The sequence below is a fragment of the Uranotaenia lowii genome, unplaced genomic scaffold (assembly GCF_029784155.1).
Source record: "Uranotaenia lowii strain MFRU-FL unplaced genomic scaffold, ASM2978415v1 HiC_scaffold_90, whole genome shotgun sequence".
In the NCBI taxonomy this organism is placed as follows: Eukaryota; Metazoa; Arthropoda; class Insecta; order Diptera; family Culicidae; genus Uranotaenia; species Uranotaenia lowii.
This window is the reverse complement of record NW_026598867.1, coordinates 26,101-46,532: the sequence shown is the minus strand read 5'-3', so window position 1 is coordinate 46,532 and position 20,432 is coordinate 26,101. Positions and strand designations below refer to the sequence as shown.

At 39.4% G+C, this 20,432-nt stretch overlaps 1 protein-coding gene and 1 long non-coding RNA gene across 6 annotated transcripts in view; one reads left to right on the top strand and one right to left on the bottom strand.

Annotated features, from left to right (window-relative positions):
• Positions 1-20,432, top strand: part of LOC129760962 (regulator of nonsense transcripts 1-like) — an 87,170-nt gene that overhangs the window by 50,103 nt on the left and 16,635 nt on the right. For 2 of the 5 annotated variants that reach the window (XM_055758643.1, XM_055758642.1), the window contains 4 exons: positions 12,724-12,832; positions 12,898-13,200; positions 13,472-13,606; positions 19,695-19,805. In XM_055758643.1, coding sequence (XP_055614618.1) covers positions 12,724-12,832; positions 12,898-13,200; positions 13,472-13,606; positions 19,695-19,805 — 658 coding nt within the window. The remainder of the gene's footprint in view (positions 1-12,723; positions 12,833-12,897; positions 13,201-13,471; positions 13,607-19,694; positions 19,806-20,432) is intronic. The other 3 variants (XM_055758645.1, XM_055758644.1, XM_055758647.1) reach the window with 3 other exon arrangements.
• LOC129760964 (uncharacterized) lies at positions 16,076-16,597 on the bottom strand. The gene is made up of 3 exons (XR_008740415.1): positions 16,398-16,597; positions 16,210-16,334; positions 16,076-16,149 (listed from the first exon to the last, which is right to left on the bottom strand). It is a non-coding gene; the product is annotated as an uncharacterized LOC129760964 (long non-coding RNA).

Here is a 20,432-nt window from a genome sequence, read left to right as displayed (position 1 = left end):
TGTATTCCAAGGCACGGCGAGCCACCGCGTCCCCCACGTTTGCTACTCTGGGTTCATGGGTACAGTGGGAAGACTCATGATATACTCCGTGTATACCCCCTACTCCTTAAACTCCACCTGAGGCCGCAGAACTGTTTAGTAAACTATGCTTCAATAGTGGGAGGTCTATTCACGGTAGTGCGCTCAAAGGCAATACTCATTAACGAGACCACTAAGAGCAAAACCTCTCATCCTTACGACTCGACGCCTGAACTCTCCTCTAACGACTTGAGAACCGACATCTCCTCGCTATGACTCGAGATTCCCACACAAACCTCTCCTCTTCGCGACTTGAGGCCTGATCTCTCCTCTAACGACTCAAGATCCGATCTCTCTTCGCGTCGACTCGAGGTTTACCTCTCCTCTGCACGATTCAAGGCCCGATCTTTCCTCTAACGACTTGAAATCTGACCTCTCCTCGTAATGATTCGAGGTGACCACTTATACCCCTCCTCTTGTTGATAAGGGGCCTGATCCCTTCTCTTACGACTCGAAACCCGACCCCTTGTCATAAAGACTCGGGGTTGACCACACAAACCTCTCCGCCTGAAGGTTTGAGGCCTGACCTCTCCTCTAACGACTCGAGGCCCGACCTCTTATCTTCAGGGTCCGAGGTTTGCCACCTTGCCCGTCGTGTGCCTGATCGAGAGCAGCTTATCATAGACTCGCGCCTGTCACGGCACACGCGCGGGACTTAACGCAACGACTCGGATGATTCCCGACGAAGACGTCATCCTACTCCGACTCGAATGGCTCATCCGGCGTCGAGAGCCACTCTACCTGTGGGTATTCCCCGCGAACGTGGAATAACCCTTTCCCAAAGATTTCCACTACGAAGAAGGTCAAGTCTTATCCCCGCAGCTTCTGTCGTTGAGAACAGCCCTACTCGGATACTCCCCGAAGGTGGAGCATCCTACGCACGAACGCGGGGCACCCACGGCATCCGCTACGCAGAAGGTGTTGCCTTATCTTTGTAGCTTCAAACCTTGGGGTCGGACGCACTCTACTCGACAGCCCCCGTTGATGGGGTTAGTCTACTCCGACCGTTGTCCGGTTTTTTATTCCCCTTGGCTGGCAACCCTATGATTTTTGGCCCGCGGATTTTCCTGCCCGTTGTGTGCCAGATCGAATTCAGCTTGTCCTGGACTCACGCCAGTCACGGCACACGTTCGGGACTTGGAACGCTACGATCTGATATCTTACTCTAGCAAGACCGAGATGGGGATGATCCCCGCCACAACATCAGCAGCTACCGAGGACACCGATCGGTATGCGCTGATTTCTCGCGGGTTCATCAGCCGCTGCATACTGCAGAGCTTTTGCAGGTTACACTGTCTGCTCAAGGTTGCCGCTCCGTACCGCAAAATGGACGAGGTCACACTCGCCAGAACCCTCCTTCTGCTGCAGTAGATCGCCGAGTTATTCGACATGGCCCGTGAGAGGGCTGCTGTCGCCATTGCCGCTCTTTTACAGGCATAGTCGACGTGTGCCGTAAAGCTTAGCAAAGACAACAGGCTATTTGAAGACAGTATATTGAACACATCTCCAGTTCCTTAACACGTTTAAAATGTTTTGTATTCTCTGGGATAGCATTTGAAAAAAATCGAATTTTAGGGGCCCCCAAGAAAAATTGCTCCGGCTTAATCCGGCCCTGAGTATTAGGCATACATTTTTAAATATTTTTTAAATTTTACAAGAGACAATCATCCGCGTTAACTTGCGAAGTTTCAACATTCAAAAAATTTTGGCTGTAGACTTTCTAAATGCTAAGCCTTTGTCATTATAGTCAAATCCTGCCTACGCAAAACCAGATCAAATGCAAAACCTACGCTAATTCAAGCTTATCAAAAATAAAGTCTGTGATAATTAATTCGAAGCTTTAATATGGTAGATGATGTAATGGTCGATTTCCAATCTAAGGTCAATCTTGTGTTAAACGATTTTCTTCTAACGAACCTACATGCTCCAAAAAGGTTTTATGTAAACAAACTCTGAATAAAAAAAAATATAATCAAATTTATTCAAGTCATACACACAGTAAACGAGTGTGTTTTCTCTACCGATCATCAATTACCATATGAAGAAGCAAACTTTGGACAAAAACATATTCAGTCCCATTCAGCAGGGAGACGTCGAGAAAATTAACTCCAAAGACGTTCGGCATCAGCTAATTGACGGAAGAAACCATATTTCTTTCGAAAGCGTTTCTTTTTCCTGCACGGTTAGTTTGTGGTAAGTGTTTTATCTTGGCAGAGCTTCACGTTAGGTTTTTAATCTATTCTTACGCTTGGCTGCTGGTTTGTTAAATGCTGATTTCGTTAAGCTCCTGTGTTTTGCTTGGTACAATCACACATTAGTGGAACAAAAACGAGCAACAATTACGCAAGACAAGCCGACTTCGGGGTTTGGTAATGATGCATCGGTTTTTTTCCTGGCAATAGTTTAGTGAAGTTATAATAACGGGTTCAACATTTTTTTTTGAAAGTGCATTAGACAGTGACTTCTGTTGATAAATTATACAGAAAGTAGATGCTCTTTGCATGAAGCAAGTTTGGCATAGTTTAACAGTTTAAAAATGTTATATTATTCGGTTAATGCTCGATTTCAACGATGGCTTTTTAAAAATTAATTTTTTTAAGTGGAGTTCTTGGTTCAAGGTCCCGAAACATGATTTATTTTCAAGGTGTCTCACTTTCCGCACAAGGTTGAAACAGTTCGCATAAAACATTGCTCCTGCTCCTTCGGGCTGTTTGACCTCACATACGAATATTCGTGTGAGGGAACTCCATACAAATCACCCTAGTAAAGTTCCAACTAGCTACGTCACCCATCAAATAAACACGCTCTCCACTTCACATTAAAGAGCATATCGTGAAAAACTAGGTGTCCACATGAATGAAATGCAAAGTTGGCGAAAATAAACTAACCAACAAAAGTTAAATATCATACATAGTAGTAGAATCTATGCCGAATCCGGTAAAAGCAGGATGACGAAGTCGTTAGGTTGCTCGCCCGGTTCGTTATCGTCACTCGACATGCAAACAACACCGTTCACTCTGAAAAACTAAGGCAAGTTGCGCACCGCCAAGCCATACCTGTATCATATTTACTTAGTATGTGGGTGGGGACACCGCGCCCATCGAGAATTGCCTGCTCCATCGTTGTGGTTGTTTTAGTGTGATTTTTCCAGTGACCGATTATTTTTCATGGCAATCATTTTGGAGAAACCGCATGCCGAAACCGTAAGTTTGTTTGGGAAAAGCGAAAATCAAGGTCAGGTACCTCGCCCAGTGAATGGTAGATCATATTTGAGCATTAGTCAATGCTGGGGTATGATAATTCCGGTGGAAGAGGTACCGAGCTTTGTGTGTTTCATGACCCGGCATTATGTTTCTTTGATCAACGGGCGGCTCTAAGACGAAGATAGGCGGTTAACGGTAATTTAGAAACGAACGTACGCTTCTTGCATGTCTTGCCGCACATTATCATCTCTGATGGGCGGTTCGAACTAAAATTGTATCCGTACCAATCGAAGCTCGAAAAAGGTGTAACCCCTTGTTGCCAGCAGTGAATTCGTTCAAATGGCGAACGAGCTAATTAAGAGCCACCATTGCATTCAAATCGATACGGCACAGCCTCCATTCACAAGACACACATCAGCTACACATTGCTGGGTTTGTATCACTTTGAGTTTGCGTGTAACACTTTCACTCTACCATAATAACGTTTCTGCTGTTTGGCGTTTGGATAGCGGTAAACAGTTTTTCCGCGCGGTTTTCTGAACCATCTAGCTAGGCTCTTGGTACGTTTGATTTGCCAGTCAGCTTTTTATCTGGTCGAGTCAACTCATGTGATGGCATTTCTAGCTCTGCGTGTAGACATTTTAGGAATGCTAGTTTCAATTCGACGAACTCTTGCTCGGAGCACCGTTAATGCCAGCGGGAGATTAAATACACAGCTTAAGAAATTTAAGCTGCACGACTTTTTCCATGATAAAAACTATAATAACAATGAAATCTATCGAAACAATTATAAGTTTGTATAAGTCTGACGGTGTAGTTTCTTGAAAAAAACATGTTTTTAACTGAATATTTATCTAAAAAACTAAATAAGATCCAAACTCAACATCGATCTTTAAACTGGTATTATTATACACTTGTCCAGAATTGATGATTTCAAATTTCAATTCAAATTTGAATCAGGAACTTTTTTTTCGAAACAAACACGTTATGCTGAATCGATACTTTCAAAGCAGAAATGTAACAAATACATTTAAAATTGTGGAGTAATTTTGAAATGCCGAACTAACATTTCGAATTAATTTGGTGAACAAATAAAGATGAAATTTTAATAGAACGTTTCCCAAGTAACACAGATCAAGCCAACTGACATTAGGAAGTTTTATTATGGTTTAATTATGGCATTTTATTTGTGCAACTCGTTTTAAGACGGTTTAATTAGGGTCATGCAAAATGCTTATATTCTTGTCTCGACCATATGTTTTCAGATAGTTTTGAAATAAAGCTTTTATTGACCATACTGTTTTAGTTCTTTTGAAAGAGTTATTATCATTATTATTTATTCAATGAAGGACTTTTTAAAAAAAGAGTTATGAATGCTCTGTTTAGCCTATAATAAAACATAAACTTTGAAGTTTGCTCCCAGCTTTCTCTATAATAGCACTCAGTGCTTGATTATTAAACCGCCATAAAACTTAGTGACAGTTCTCGATCAAGATGTCAAAAAAGGACACGCTCAGGTTAGATAGCACATATTTGAGTTGGAATTCCCATTTTTACACATTTTTGATGAGTTATGTGTGTTGGTTTTGAGTTAAAATTAAAAAAATATTTATAAAAATCTTTGAAAATTTCAAATTACCGTAAGTGGTATGTATATCTCTATAATATCCCAGCAAACATTTATGAAGGAACAACAGAATTATTCAAACAGATATACCAGATGAAAAGATGATATTAAACTTACCAAAATAGCATATATGTATCTACAAAAGTGGAGGCAATATATCTACAATGAAAAGATTCCAAAGATTTGATTTTCCCGCAAAAAGCAAAATAAACGAAAAATAAAATCCCCGACCGAGATTTGAACTCCAGTCCTCCGAGTTCGCTGTCCGATATCTTACCACGATGCCAACTCATCAGTTGATATGATCCACGCTATAGCTCTATAGGTGAGATTTTCTTTTTACTAGCCGGTCAAAGGAAGAGACCGTATAGAGTGTCAATTGAAGGACCGCCCATTTATCGTGAATCAGTTCACTCAAATCAGTAATGTCGAATTAGCATATTCTCAACTTTTTGGAGATATATTTACGAATTCTACTAAACTGCTATCCGATTCAATTTTTTTTGGACAAAGCTTGTCGTAAATGAATGATAGAAAATGACTCAATACCAACGTGTTTACGATGGTTATTGAAAATGTGTTAGTAATCGATTTGAATTATCATTTCTATTATCTATTATTACTTGGTCTTTGGATAAGGAATTACCATACAGACAAATTTAAAAACTAGGTTATTCAACATATGTCTAGTTTAAATTTACGTTTACACACATTGAAATCAAACAGATGGTACACTACATTGAAACGTTCACAGCATTTGTCGATTGGGTGGTTTCGACCATATGCAGTACGGTGGTAAGAGCAACTGGCGTTGTCGGAGTGTCCTCGTTGATACGTATAAATTGACACACTGGAGTATGTAAGAGTCAGGGTGTCAAAAATAAAAATTTGCTGAAGTTCGGTACGACGTTTTCAAGCGTGGCCAGATTTACCAGGGCGCATTTTTGTTCGTAAGACGAAAGACGAAGTGGTTCAGTCCAGGCAAGGCGTCGTACAGCATACCTTATAAACTACGTTGAACTCGTTCAAGGAGGTAACTCTGTGTGCTCTGAAAAGGAGCCCATATCTGTGCAGCGTATTCCATAATGCTTCGTACTGATGCGCAGTAAACAGCTTTCAACGTATAGATGTCGCCAAAATCCTTGGTATTTCGACGCCGAAATCCTAATGCAGAAAAACCTTTTGCACAAGTAATTGCAATATGTTCAGTAATTGTAAGTCTGTTATCAATCTTCACTCCGAGATCTAATATGGACTTCACGTTTTCCAGATAACTTTCAGATAGGCGGTAGTCAAAATTGACGATGTTTCGTGAGCGAGTAAAATTTACTACCTTGCATTTTTTTGCATTAGCTTGCATCTCTTTCAAGCGGCACCAGCTTTCAAGCCTAGCGATATCAGCTTGCAGTGCCATACAATCTATACTACTATGAATCCTCCTAAAAAGCTTCAGATCGTCAGCATAGAGGAGCTTGTTGGAGTGGAGTTTTTCACATAGATAATTTACAAATGTAATTAAAAGTAGCGGTCCGAGGTGGCTTCCTTGGGGTACTCCTGATGGGGTTTCGAATATACAAGATCGTGATCCATTTATTTTTGTGAAAGCGCAGCGATTTTTGAGATACGACTTGATCCACTCCAGCGACCAAGTTGGAAAACCAAGTCGGTTCAACTTTCTGAGAAGTAAATCGTGCGGGACTCGATCGAAAGCTTTTGCAAAATCGATATAAATCGAGTCCACTTGACAACCTTTTTCCAGGCTATTGCTGATTGAGCTTACGTAGCACATTAAGTTGCTAACAGTCGACCTCTTCTTCACAAAGCCATGCTGTGATTCGGATATGAAAGGTTTAACGGCGGGCGTAAAGTCTTTCTTGCATCTAAGCTTCATATACTTTGGAAATAGAATTCAAGATTGAGATGGGACGGTAATTTTAGACTTTGTGCGCATTTCCCGATTTGTATATTGGAGAAATAGCCGCGATTTTCCACGCGCTAGGGCACGATCGTTCATTAAGTGACCGATTTAGAACACTGCAAATCGGACCAGCTAGGGATGCAGCACAATATTTTAAAATCGATGGCGGTATGTAGTTAGGACCTGAACCTTTAGTTGGATCAACAGCGATTTCATGTTAGCTGGGTATGAGTATTGAGTGAAAGGGCTAAAAAAGTAGGAATTTTTTTTTGACGCCATCATTAATCCAAGATGGCGGTTTCCGCTTTTTTTCCAAAGCTGTAATTTACTGAAAATATCATGAAACCTTCACAATATGATTATTAGGTGAAAGTGATAAACGAGTAGAAGTCAAATTTCGTTGTCCGTCGCAATCGAAATTCCAATATGGCAGCTATAACTCAACTTTAAATGACTGAAAATCGTATAAAACCCATACCATATGGGTATTTGTTGAAAGAGATCAACCCGTAGAGGTAGAATTTCGTTATCTGACGCCATCTTAAAATCCAAGATGACGGCTTCCGCTGAACTTTACAATGTTGAAAATAACCTAAAATCGCATGAAACCCCAATAATATTGGTATTGGGAATTTCACTATCTGACGCTATCTTGAAATACAAGATGGCGGCTCCCGCTGAACTTACAGATGCTGGTAATCACTGAAAATCAAAAGCAACCCCCACAATATGAGTATTGAGAGAAAAAACTAAACTAGTAGAAGTCAAATTTCGCTATCCGACGCTATAAAGAAATCCACGATGACGACTTCTGTTGAACTTTCAAATGCTGTAAATGACTTAAAATCGCATGAAACTCCCACAATAGGGCTAAGCTTAAAGTCAAATTTCGACGATGGTGGCTTCCACTGAACTTTAAAATGGTGTTAATAAGTGAAAATCGCCTGAAACTCCCATAATATGGGTATTAAGTGAAAGGAATAGAAGGCCAATTTTACAATCAGACGCCATCTCGAAATTCATCATGGCGGCTCCCGCTGAACATTAAAAAAATTTAATTTCTGAAAATCAAATGAAATTCCCACAATATGAGTATTGGGTGGAAGGAATTACTAGAAGAAGTCAAATTTGGCTACCTGAAACCATCATTAATCCAAGATGGCGGCTTTCGCTCAACTTTGAATGCTGTAAATGGCAAAAAATCGCATTAAACCGTAACATTATGGGTACTTGCTGAAAAGGCTAAGCTAAGCCATCTTGGCTTTCAAGATGGCGTCGAACAACGAAATTCGTCTTCTAATCTTGTAGCCTTTTCACCCAATACCGCATCTTGTGGATGTATCATGAGATTTCCAGTCATTTACAGCTTTGAAAAGAATAGCGAAAGTCGCCATCTTTTTATGTTTGGGAATCGGCTGATTGTTGTGTTTCTTGTTGTCTTTTTGAAGCGAAAACGATTTTTGTTTTATGTATCCAACGTTTCAATCCGTTTTGGATCTTCTTCAGGGACTAAAAAGTGTCGTTTTCGCTCTAAATTCCTCTAATTTCCCATGAAAAAAGTCGCCATATTAGATTGATGCGTCAGATAGCGAAATTCGACTTCTTCTAGTTTAATCCTTTCACTCAATACCCATAATGTGAGGGGTTCCATGCGACTTTCAGTGGTTAAAATCATTTTAAAGTTCAGCGGAAGTCGCCATATTGGATTTCAAGATGACGAATGATAGTGAAATTTGTCGTCTACTTGTTGATCCCTTTTAAGCGATTTTTAGTGATTAAAATCATTTCTATGTTCCATGGAAGCCACCATGATGGATTTCAAGTTGACGCCTGATAGCGAAATTTGTCTTCTACTCGTTGATCCTTTTCAACTTATACCCGTATTGTGGGATTTTTATGTGATTTTCATTGATTAACAGCATTTTTAAGTTCAGTGGAAGCCGCCATATTGGATTTCAAGATGGCGTCCGATAGCGATATTCGACTTCTTCTAGTTTAGCCCTTTCACCAAATACTCATATTGCGGGGCTACTTGCTTTTTTCTTGTTTCGATTATAGTCGTTTTACCATCATTATGGCATTCGGGACTTTATCAACGTTACAGTTGGCGGATCGTTATTGGAAACCTTATCCGGTACAACTGTGTTCGATGTTTACTCTTGGGTTCGAACTTACGAACATCGGCTCAGGAGACAATTGACTTTCCATCTGAGCTATATCACGTGGGGCTACTTGTGGTTTTCGGTGATTAACAGCATTTTAAAGTTCAGTGGAAGCTGCTATCTTGGATTTGAAGATTACATTTACAGCATTTAAAGTTGAGCGGAACCCAGCCAACATGAAATTTCAAAAGAAATCATCTCCGAACTCGTATACGGATTCAACTCAAATCGCAATCGTAAACGTGTACACTTAGCATTCGACCATATCGTATATTCGTCGTAAAAGATGTTTAAACCAAATGAAATACGACTATATTTACGAAATGTTGGATGAAGTCGTATTTAGTTCGACCGATGTCAAATGAAATCTTATAACCATCACATAAGATTTCTTAAGACGCATTTTATTAGTACATCAATTACTCTCGTATTGAAATCGTAAATGACTTCAAATAAATTCATAAAGAATACCACGTAAGCACCATTTTTCGTATCTTTTGTACATTGTATAGAATGCCAGATTGAGAGGCAAATTAACAAAGCCACATAAATTATGCCAAGTGTAATAATAATCGTATAACCGGTCACTTTATCCACGATATAAACTCATTTATTGAATCAGACTCGTATTACCGGACACATCCGCCCACATCGTAAATCAAAACTTCATCGTATTTTAAGCGGACATAAAATAGCACGTGTGTTCGAAATGATGCTTTTTTTATCGTGCCTGAAACTTATCCAGTGAATTGGAATAATGTGTGAGTTGAAGCGAATTAAGAAAAAATAAAGCTGACCTAATTCAATTCACCATTAGTTAGCTATAAATATAGACGGTTTACATTAATCAATCATGAATTTTCTTTTAATTTTTCAGATGACGTGAAGTTACTATTCGGCGAGCACAATTAGTATTCATCAGACAAGCCTTCACGATAAGTAAGTTCCCGAGTGTAGTGTGTATACCTCTTGACGTCAAGGAATCGAGCACTTCCGATACCTCTTGACGTCAAGGAATCGAGCACTTCCGATTGTGCAGTTACCTGTGCATTTCCGTTGAACAGCCGATAGACTTCGAAGAAGGAAGCGACAAAGATCGGTGGAGCCGTCGGGAAAGCAGCGAGCGCAACAAACAATATTTTGAAGTCTATTAATTTTTTTTAATAAAAATCAATTGAAATCATCAGGAATCCGTATTTCTTTCTAGAATAGTATTTTAATCACAATAATACACATAATATGCTACATAAAGTGGTTCGCAAAATCGTTTTACGCTCCACAACTTACAAGACAACATTACACCTCGCATAAAGTGTCGCTTAGACAATCAATCGAGTATCAAATTACTTCATATCGTAAAAGAGTACAGCACACCTCCTATAGAGTGTGACTTAAGTTGTCAATCGATGTTCAAAACTCTGAACATCGTACAACACCGTAACACACCTCGCGTAAAGGGTGACTTAAAACGGCAATTTATCATCAGATCGCTTTAAGTCGTAAAAGGGTAAAATAGACATCGCATAAAATGTGGTTGGAACTGTCAATCATCCCATCATCGTAAATGTGTATGAATCGAATGGTATAATGTAACGTACAACATTCCACCAATGCGGCGTACCAAAGAAAATCAATCATCGTAACAACATCGTATATTGTATTGTCGAAGTCGTAAACCAGAAAATCATCAAATCATGTAGTATATAGCCTCCACTTTTGGTAGGCATATGCTTTTTTCTAACATTATATACGATGATTATTACCAGCATAGATGTACGTATATCTTTTGATATACATACCAAATTGTTGGCTGGGATGCCGCCATATTAGATTTCAAGATGGCGTCAGATAGCGAAATTCGACTTCTACTCATTTAGCCCTTTCTCCCTATACCAATATTGTTGGGGTTTCATGCGATTTTATATCATTTACAACATTTTAAAGCTCACCGAAAGCCGCCATCTTGGATTTCAAGATGACGTCAGACAACGAAATTTTAATTCAACTCATGGTTTATTCCACAGATCATTTACAACCAATCCCTGTTCTTTCAAAAATTCAGTCCTCATTTACTGTACTAATGATAAACAGCTCAGAAATGAGGAACTCACCATTTGGAATTGGTTGGCTTGCGAGAAAATTTAAGCTTTTTATATGGATCTCATAAAACCATTATTAAACTAATTAGTTATTTTTCTAACAATAAAAAGCTATTAAGCATTGAATTCACTAACGTCATGTTGATGGATTCACAATGCAAGTATTTGAAAATATTTTTTCAGGCCTATTTTTCATCAATTGACTATCAGATTTGACAAGACGCATTTATTTTGAGGTACTATTATTTCATACACATTTTGCCTAAAATCTTGACTGGCAGAAAAGAGGCTCATAATATGGTGAAAACACTGGTTTTTTGGCTATTCATTTTAACAGTTATTTTATTTTATTTTATTTACATAGTATTCCGTCTCACGACATAACTTGACGAACATCATTCCTAAAATTTACTCGGTCCATGGCAACCGTTCTCCAATTCCTCGGGCACCCCACGTTAGCCAGATCACGCTCCACTTGGTCTAACCACCTCCGTCGTTGCGCCCCCGCTCGTCTTGTTCCTACCGGATTCGTAGCGAACACCTCTTTTGCAGGACAGTCGTCCAGCATTCTCGCAACATGTCCCGCCCAGCGTATCCGGCCAGCCTTCACCACCTTCTGGATACTGGGTTCGTGGTTCATCGTTCGCCTCCACACTCCGTTCTCCTGTACGCCGCCAAAGATGGTTCTTAACACTCGTCGTTCGAATACTCCGAGTGTACGCAGGTCCTCCTCGAGCAATATCCATGTCTCGTGCCCGTAGAAAACAACCGGTCTAATGAGCGTCATTCTACAGGTTACACCTCGTGCGAGGGCTAAATCTTCTCGACCGCAGTTGCTTGTGGATTCCTTAGTAGCCACGACTTCCGCTGATAATTCGCCTCCGAATCTCACGGCTGGTGTCATTGTCTGCGGTCACCAGTGAGCCGAGATTCATTTTAACAGATCATATCTCAATAATGCAATTGCCATTCATCAACCATCATGGTTGCTGGAAAAAATAAAAAAAAACTCCGAGAACTCACAGAATCGAAAAAAAAAACAAAAATTTCTAAGATGTTTAATAATATAATAATAGCTTTTTGAAAGCTTTGGTGATCAACATGTCATGATGACGTTTTCTAGGATAGGGCCAGATTTTGGCTTTATTAGAGTGATGGTATAGAATGCGCTTTAGCTTTTTATGAAGATTAATGCTATACTCCTAACGAAATTTTGCTGGCCATAATAAAGCTAAAATTGTTACTTGGGTTATATTTTGTTTTTTTTCTAATTTTTTTAAACGAACGAGCACACACATATAGGATCTCAGTGAAACTTCATGTTTCTTTGAAGAGCTCTAAATTCTACTTAAGCCTAAAGCGTACATCTTTCAATGATATAAAGGCTAGCATCTTACTAATGTTAACACCACCAGCCCACTGTTTACAGCGGTCGCAAATCGAATCGCCCCCTGTCGTGTTTTTTTCTTCTGTCAATTAGGGTATGATATTGATTATTCATGATTGGCAAAGAGGCTGAATTTTGGGTGTATAAAATCTAAAATTTTCCCAGAAATTCAAATATATACATGTTTAACTTCTGGGATTTCTAGCAAACGTTCATTAATGTATTTTTTTTTTTGTCTTTTTATTACAGTGTGAATCGTATTAGTACGCTTGCTGATTTCGAAAACTGCCTCAACCTTCAGGAGCTGTACCTCAGGAAAAACAACATCTCAGATATCGACGAGCTCGTATTTCTACAGGTAAGGATGGCTTCTCAATCGGTATAAAGATGAATGAGTTCTATAAGGTGTAACTATTCGTGCAGAACTTGCCAAAGCTCAAATACCTTTGGCTGGAAGAAAACCCGCTGGTGGATAATGCCGGTCCCGGCTACCGCCAGATCGTTCTCCGTGCGTTGCCAAATTTGAAGAAACTAGACAATGTGGACGTCACTCCGGAAGAGGTTTCGGAGGCGATGCGGGCGCCGGCCGTCCAGCAGCATCAACCGAAGCAGGAAATATACGATGATCCTCCGGCACCCCCGCAACACCAGCAGCAAAACTACAGTCCACAGCAACAACCTCCCCAGCAGCAGCAACAGTACCGGAATCAGAGTCCGGTGATTGAAGTGAGTATTCGGGATTAGAGTTTAGTTATATAGGCTCATTATAGTTTGTGGACAACCATAACCATACATTTGTCGATTAGTGATTGTCTAAAATAATGTGTCATGTAATCCAACATGTGTTCGTCTTGTAAAACTCAACCTTGTCTTCTTTCTCCATTTTCCATGTCACTAATTGAATGTTGATACTAAAAAAACTGGCCATCAACTTTCCGAACTAACCAAACCCCTGAAAAACATAAACCATGTCCCTCGAATCCTCCGCCATGTCCAGCAATCGCAATCTACGACCCCGTCCTCGACTGGTCCTATGATGCAACCGGTGCAGCAGATGAGTCCGGAGAACACCGAATCCGAGTGCATCAGTGACCCGGCAGATCGAGGTTCGCTGCCATCGTCTCCATTGCAGGTAACTTTTTTACTGGTTCGTTCTTCTCGTCACGTAGCGAAATTTTCTCTATTTTTATTATCTTCGTAGCAGCAGCAGTGCAACTACAAGTTTATATTTTTGCTGCTAAAAGTTGATGCTTCCACCGGCTGATTCCGGGTTTATATCTCCCTCGCGAAACCTCTACCTACTACCTTAACGATAAACGTGATACATATAACATAGCCCAACCGTCCAAACATAACACAACTAACAGACATCCCAATAAAGCGTGGCACCGCTATCATATCACCGCTAAACCAGACTGATTTAAAATGCTGGAATGTTGCTGGGCGCTTTATGCTTTGACCGTGCTGTTTATGTTTTGGTGCTTCTTTTTTTTTTTTGGTAAATATCTACAAAAAAAAATACGGCAATGTTCGGCGCTTTTGTAGTGTTTGCAGCCATTCAGTAAAATTTCGAGACTGGGAATTTGAAATTTATGCATTGAAGCAAATTCGAGTGGAACACTGCCAAATCTTAAATCATTTTTTTCGATTCCAAAAATGGGTTTCTTCAATTTTTTATCAAGATATTTGATTCGTTTTGTTTTCTTTCCAATGAAAAAATGAAATGTTCATCATCATCCTCTGTTTATAATCTCCCATTTTGGTTTCAGAAAATTGTGGCCATTTCAAATTAAAGAGAAAAATACTCAAGCAACACAGATTAACCTCATATGTTCTTGAGTGTCACTTGGAAGTTTGACGGTTTGTAACTTTATTCGGGTGTATTAAAATAAAAAAATCTTCTGCACGCAAAATAATTTAGAAATTCAAGATTTTATCGAAAACTCGCAAAAGACTGGAAAAACTGGTCAAAATCCCGGAAATAGTTTCCCGGATTCGTAAATTACATATTATTTTGGAAAACATTTCAATCATTAGGGTCTGTGGATGAAAAAAAGCTAAATAACTTTATAGAATGTTACTAAAAAGCCAAAAAAGTCTTGTGATTCGCAATACTTTAACCATAATTTTCCAATATTTAGCCGGAAGCCAATTAAGTTTGCTCGATTGGCTCCCACGAATGACAGTTCGATTGGCTCCCGTCGTTCTCTTTGCCAGACTATATCAAATAATAGTTTCTATAGTAAGGTGATTTAAGTTTTCAAGTAGCTTTTATGTGAACCCAGCACCTACTTCCCTTCTCTTGAAAAGGACTTCTCTCTCTTCTCAGCTCAGATTTTAGAACGAAATTTTTCTGCTGGATCAGGGAATCGAACTCCTGATTTCGCTTTTGTCAGCGCCTTTGCTTCATGAACCATCCCAGCCATGCATCGAACTTGAAAAATTTACCATACTTAAGCTGAAGCTTATGCTTGATGCTCCTAAAAAATGCTAACGGAGAAAGAAAAACCCGGCAGTTGTTGTTTTGAAATTTTCATTATTTTATACATTTTGATTTTCTTGCTGGTTTACACAGAACATGCATATTTAAACTTAAAATAATCACAATTCTTCTGTGGTCATAAAGAAAATTCACTTTGAAAGACACAAAAAACTATCTGCTTCTTCAGGGTAAATTGCGCGGTACTCTTCGGAGACAGGGTCCAAAAACTGCAGGTTTTGAAAGTGTTCCTCTATATCTGAACTAAAATGCAATCTATGATTGACTTTAACGACCAGCTCTTGAAAGGACGATGATCTTGTTGTGTATTTCACACTTCCCAATTCTTTCAAAATTGCAATCCAAGAAAATGGTGCAATTAAAATTTTAAAATAAGCTCATATTAATATTTGAAATCATGCTCTTTATATTCTTACATAGAATCTAGAAGTAAGATATAAAATTTTCCAACATAATTTTGACTTAGAATCTAAATATTCTTAAAACTATGACATGCCTTTTCTTTTCCTTAGTACGCCTCTAGTCGGGACACCGGAATTCCTCCGCAATCAGCTGTTCCAATGCGCTATCCACACTCATTCACTGCTGCCTTCTGCTACTTCCTTATCGTAAGCCCTCGATCGGTTTGCATGCGCGACCGGGCTTGGCGAACGGTACGATATCAGATGCCTCGTTTTCACACTAGCACACATGCAGTTCCTTAAGCTAGTACTTCCTTCGTACAGCTGCTGTTTGCATGCGACGTCCTCATCAGCTGGATTCCTCCGATCACACAGATCCAATTCCAATTGGATTATTTCTGGTTCCCTTTTGCTATGCTCTCTGCTCTCAGTTGTGGTGGGAGTGAGTCCGACCGCACTACTAGCACGATCGCACACGCTGGACTGGACAGTCGGCTTATGCTAATATCACGAAAACACTAGAGTGGGAGATGTTTTCGGATCAAACACTCTCTCCTTGGAATTAAAATTGCGCCTTACAGCTTATCCAAACAGTGTGTCTTCTTGTATCCACCAAACGGCACCTAAACAAAAGCCCTGAAGGCGAGCAATTTGTCAGTAAGCATCAAAATGAATGAATTGATCACGTCCTACCTCTCAGGAGGGCTTTGTCGACCTAGTGGTGCTCCTAGTCGGGAACGCAGCGATCGAACGCCCCTCAGTGGAGATGCACTTCTATATTTGAAAATTAGCTTTTAGGAATCTGTTCCAATAAAACTCAACGCACCTTGTTACCTTTCGATGTGTATGATTTTCAGATCCACTGGCTGTCGTGTGGTGCTAACGAGATGTGTGCCTGGCTGCAATCTTAATCTCCTTTCCTGGAGATGAGGATACTGATCGTGCTGATCGAATTGAATCTTGGATGGATGGTGACGTTAGTTTTGACGTCTTTAATATTGAGGAATGAACTTTCGTTTTACCTTTCTCGCTGTTGTGATGCTGTTTTGTCGCTGGATCTACTTCCTTGCAGTTTTTGGAGTGCTGATCGAGTCGAAGCTTGGATGAAGGCATAACAATGTTAGATTGACGAATTCAATGATTGGGAATGAATGAGCTCGGTCAGGCACCTCGTGCGACTATGTAGAACCAACGATGACGACTTCGTTCAAAGTGCCTTCAATTGGCGTATAACCTCGAGGTAGATTGAATCACTAGCACTTCGGGAAAACTATGTGTATTTAATTTCCGCCTACTATTACAAAACTATCAACCACAGTCGGCTGTTTCTCATTACCGTTTCAACGGAAGTTCCTCTAACAGTTCATTCGATGACAGGGGGTAGCTCAACGTTCGAATAGCTTAATGTTGGAGTGGCTTATCGTGCGAATGATCATCAATTGGTTGCGCAGGCTTTTGCCGATTTTCAGTGGTTCTTAAATTCTGGTCTGGTATTAAATGTTTATACGGTAATGGTTTCCTTCGGGCTGATCCAATTGTACCTTCCTTGTGCTTGCTTCAAGGTCCACCCGAATTTTCCACAACTCCAATGGCGATTCACACCGGAATGTCGAAAATAGAGCAGCTTGCAGTCATCTCAAATCGTTTATTGAAAGATCTTTTTTGTTCTTTGTTCTCCGAAAATAATTTTCACCGGAACAATCTGCTTACTACTGATGGTGATGAAGGTGATGCACACGCACACCATTACAGAACTCGTTATTCAAAAAGTAAAAAGGTAAACAAAGCCTACGTCACTTGCCAGGATGTTTATGTATCCAAGACGAGAATTGTAGGTATCATGCTGATACCTCTTTGCGTAGTAAATGTTTTAATTTTAAAATACCAACTATGTTCTACGAAAATAATAATAAAGTTAACGAAAAAAAAAATAAAATTTGAATTTAGAGAATTGGTCCATTGGTAAGCGAGATACAGCAATGCAAAGCCAAAATTGGGTGACTTTTTTGAAGTAAGTAAGAATTTTTTCTACCGGAATTTCCGGGATAGCGGCCAAAACTTCCTTTGGACCACCAAAAACTTATACATCCATGGATAGATTTATTCTTGACAATTCCAAATATTATAAAATCAGCGCAATATTTGGAACCTGTCACAAGTTATAAGCATTCTAAAAAGAGCTCTTTTTCGGGACTTTTTTCATTTGGAATCAGCTACTGGTAATCTCATAAAATATTTTGACTTATTTTTTCGATATTGAGAAACTAGAATAAATAATCTATACAATGAAATAAAATTCATCGAAATCGGTCAATATTTGCGGCCAGGGGAATTTACGCAAACTCTCGGGTCATATAGACCCGAACAGCCTAATTACGATTGTGTATTTCGTGATTCCCCAGGGAGGTTTTTAAAATCAAATTTTTGCGAATTTTTCTCGAAGAGTTATGATGATTTGAATGTGCGCTTCGGGTCATATTGACCCGAACGACTTTGGAAGGTTAATGACATGGCCTATAGAGTTGTTTTTGACATATCTTACGCACACTTGTTGAGCGTGTACAGCAGCGTGCCTACAGCTACGGGTGGTTGCATATTGAGGAAAAGTTGGCAAGGGGTACAAAAAGTTTCTCATTGGTGGGGGGTGGAGACGGAGCGCTTTTTGAGAGCGAATTATTCGCCTACCATGCCTACGATTACGATTGCCTGTCACAAGATGGACGATTCCGTGTATTGGTATAAGAACACACCCGAAGCTGTACACGCCCTGGTGTACAGATGAGACGGGACAATTAACCTCAAAAACACTCGGTACAAAAAACGGGCAGCCGGTCGACACACATCGTCGTTTTTGAGGTTGATTGTCCCAAAACTGAAAAGTATTGGTGAGACAACCAGCATAATATCACGAACACTACCAGCGGCAAATAGGACTATTGGCATTTGTTAACATTATTTACAGCTAATTGGCACTGGAATGCCGCTATTCGTCTCTTTTGAGGCTTATGGCAGTGCTTAATGGTTTGCTGGGTGCTTATAATTCACCGTTTTATTGTTATAGCTTTTCAGTCTAAGAAAAGCAGCGTTTAGAAGTTAGCTATCTATCAAAAAGCCCAAAGTTAAATGTTCAAAGTTTTAATATTGTTTTTACAAAATAATCTTTTAAGACTATTTTATAAAGCAAAACACACTTTTTATTATCGAATAATTCAACGAGAAAAATTATGTACAGGCGGCATGATGCCGAATTTGGTTTTGAAAAAAAAAAAAAGATTTTTTAAATTTAAAAATCATTAAAATACTTGAGAAAAAGCTATTATTCCCTAAATTGAAGGTTTGAACTTTATACTGTTCTCTACTGAAATAAGGATAAGAATTTTCGATTAAATTTATGTATATTAAATTTTTTTTAAACTGATGATAAATGTTCTTTCAATATGATTTTAAACAGATGATTTTTGACATCTGTAACTTCTACCGGCCACCAGATGTGGCCGTGTAAGGATGAAGTGATTTCTCTAAAACCTACGGATAATATCCTTCATTCGGCAAATGTATAAGAAAGATGCTTAGGATAAAAAAAAGTTCCTATTTTGCCTATCTTGACTATCATTTTTGAAAAAACATGTCTTATAGACTGTCTATTTTCGGTGAAATGCTCCAAATTCGCTATAATTAATCGTCTCCTTCACCGAGCATCAGCAGAGCGCACCAAAATTAACCACGCATTCGAAACCAACCGCATCGGGAGGGAAAAAAAATGCTTAACCATGAGCTTGGTTGCGGTGCATCGCGTGGTCCTTGTCGATAGTGACCGCGTAATTAAATCAGTTCTCCGGCGTATCAAATTCCGTTAGCATTTCAGTCTTCGTCGTCATCGTCGTAACAAATGTGATGACAAGTGTCGATAGGCTAGCCGATAGACAGACGGACGGATTGGAAAACCATAAATAGATCGCTTGCTTGCCGCTTGACCGCTTGTTGAATGAATGGTGCGCTTATGCCCTACTTGTTGAATGTACCTACCTTTAACTTGCAGTGTTTTTATTTTTTTTTTCTGTTTTTTGTTTCTTATTCTGTTTCGGTTGTTTCATTTTAAACCTCTCTGTTACAGCAAAGGCACCAACAAAGATTACGCAATGTCAATAACACTTTTCCCTTCCTTGTTATTGTTTTTTGTTTTCATTTTACCCTTCGATGGCTCATTCACGGCTGCGGCGTGGATCTCCTGACCTCCCTCGCGTTACATCGTCATCCCTGAACAACAACAATCACGTGCACTTGAACACACAACAACATCATCATACACACACGTGCAGCGGAGTCCCACGAATCGGGATAGCTACTCACCGCCACCGCCCCCGCAAACCCCGCATGCGCCTTCGCACTATTCCGGCAACAGTCATCGCAGTTCTTATCCCCAGTACGATGTAAGAGCACATTATTTTTTATTTTTTTATTATTTTTATTTATTTACTTATATGTAGATTTTATTGGAGGGTGGGTTGCATTTTCAAGTTCACAGTTATCGTTTCCATTTGGTTTGTTTAACACAAAATACAGATGGTCATGCTGGAATTTGAATATCACACTTCAGTGATCAACGAATTGCATCTGTTATTTCACGGCTAAATAATTATTATTTTCATAAGTTATGTAAATGTACTGTACCCATCAAAAATTTAACATACAAATATGTATTTGGGAGTGACGAATTGGGAATAGGGAATAGTGGCAAAATCGAGACATGTAGATACGAATTTTTGGTTACCCTGATGAAATCATTAAGTGAACAAAAATGACCTAACGAGATGTAGGAGGACTTTTGTGTGACATTATTTGCCAAATCATAAGGGAAAAGACTATTTTTTTACATTAAATGTTCATTGAGTTTAATCCAGATATTTTTTTAACATTCTGTTTTGCCCGCTTTTATCTAGACTCGATCAAGACCAAAGCTTGGAGAACATTTCGTTAAAAAATGTATGTTTCTGGATGCGCGATGCTTGAGGTGTTGTACATTGAACAGTAGCTCAGCTGTCCTGGACTGAAATTGG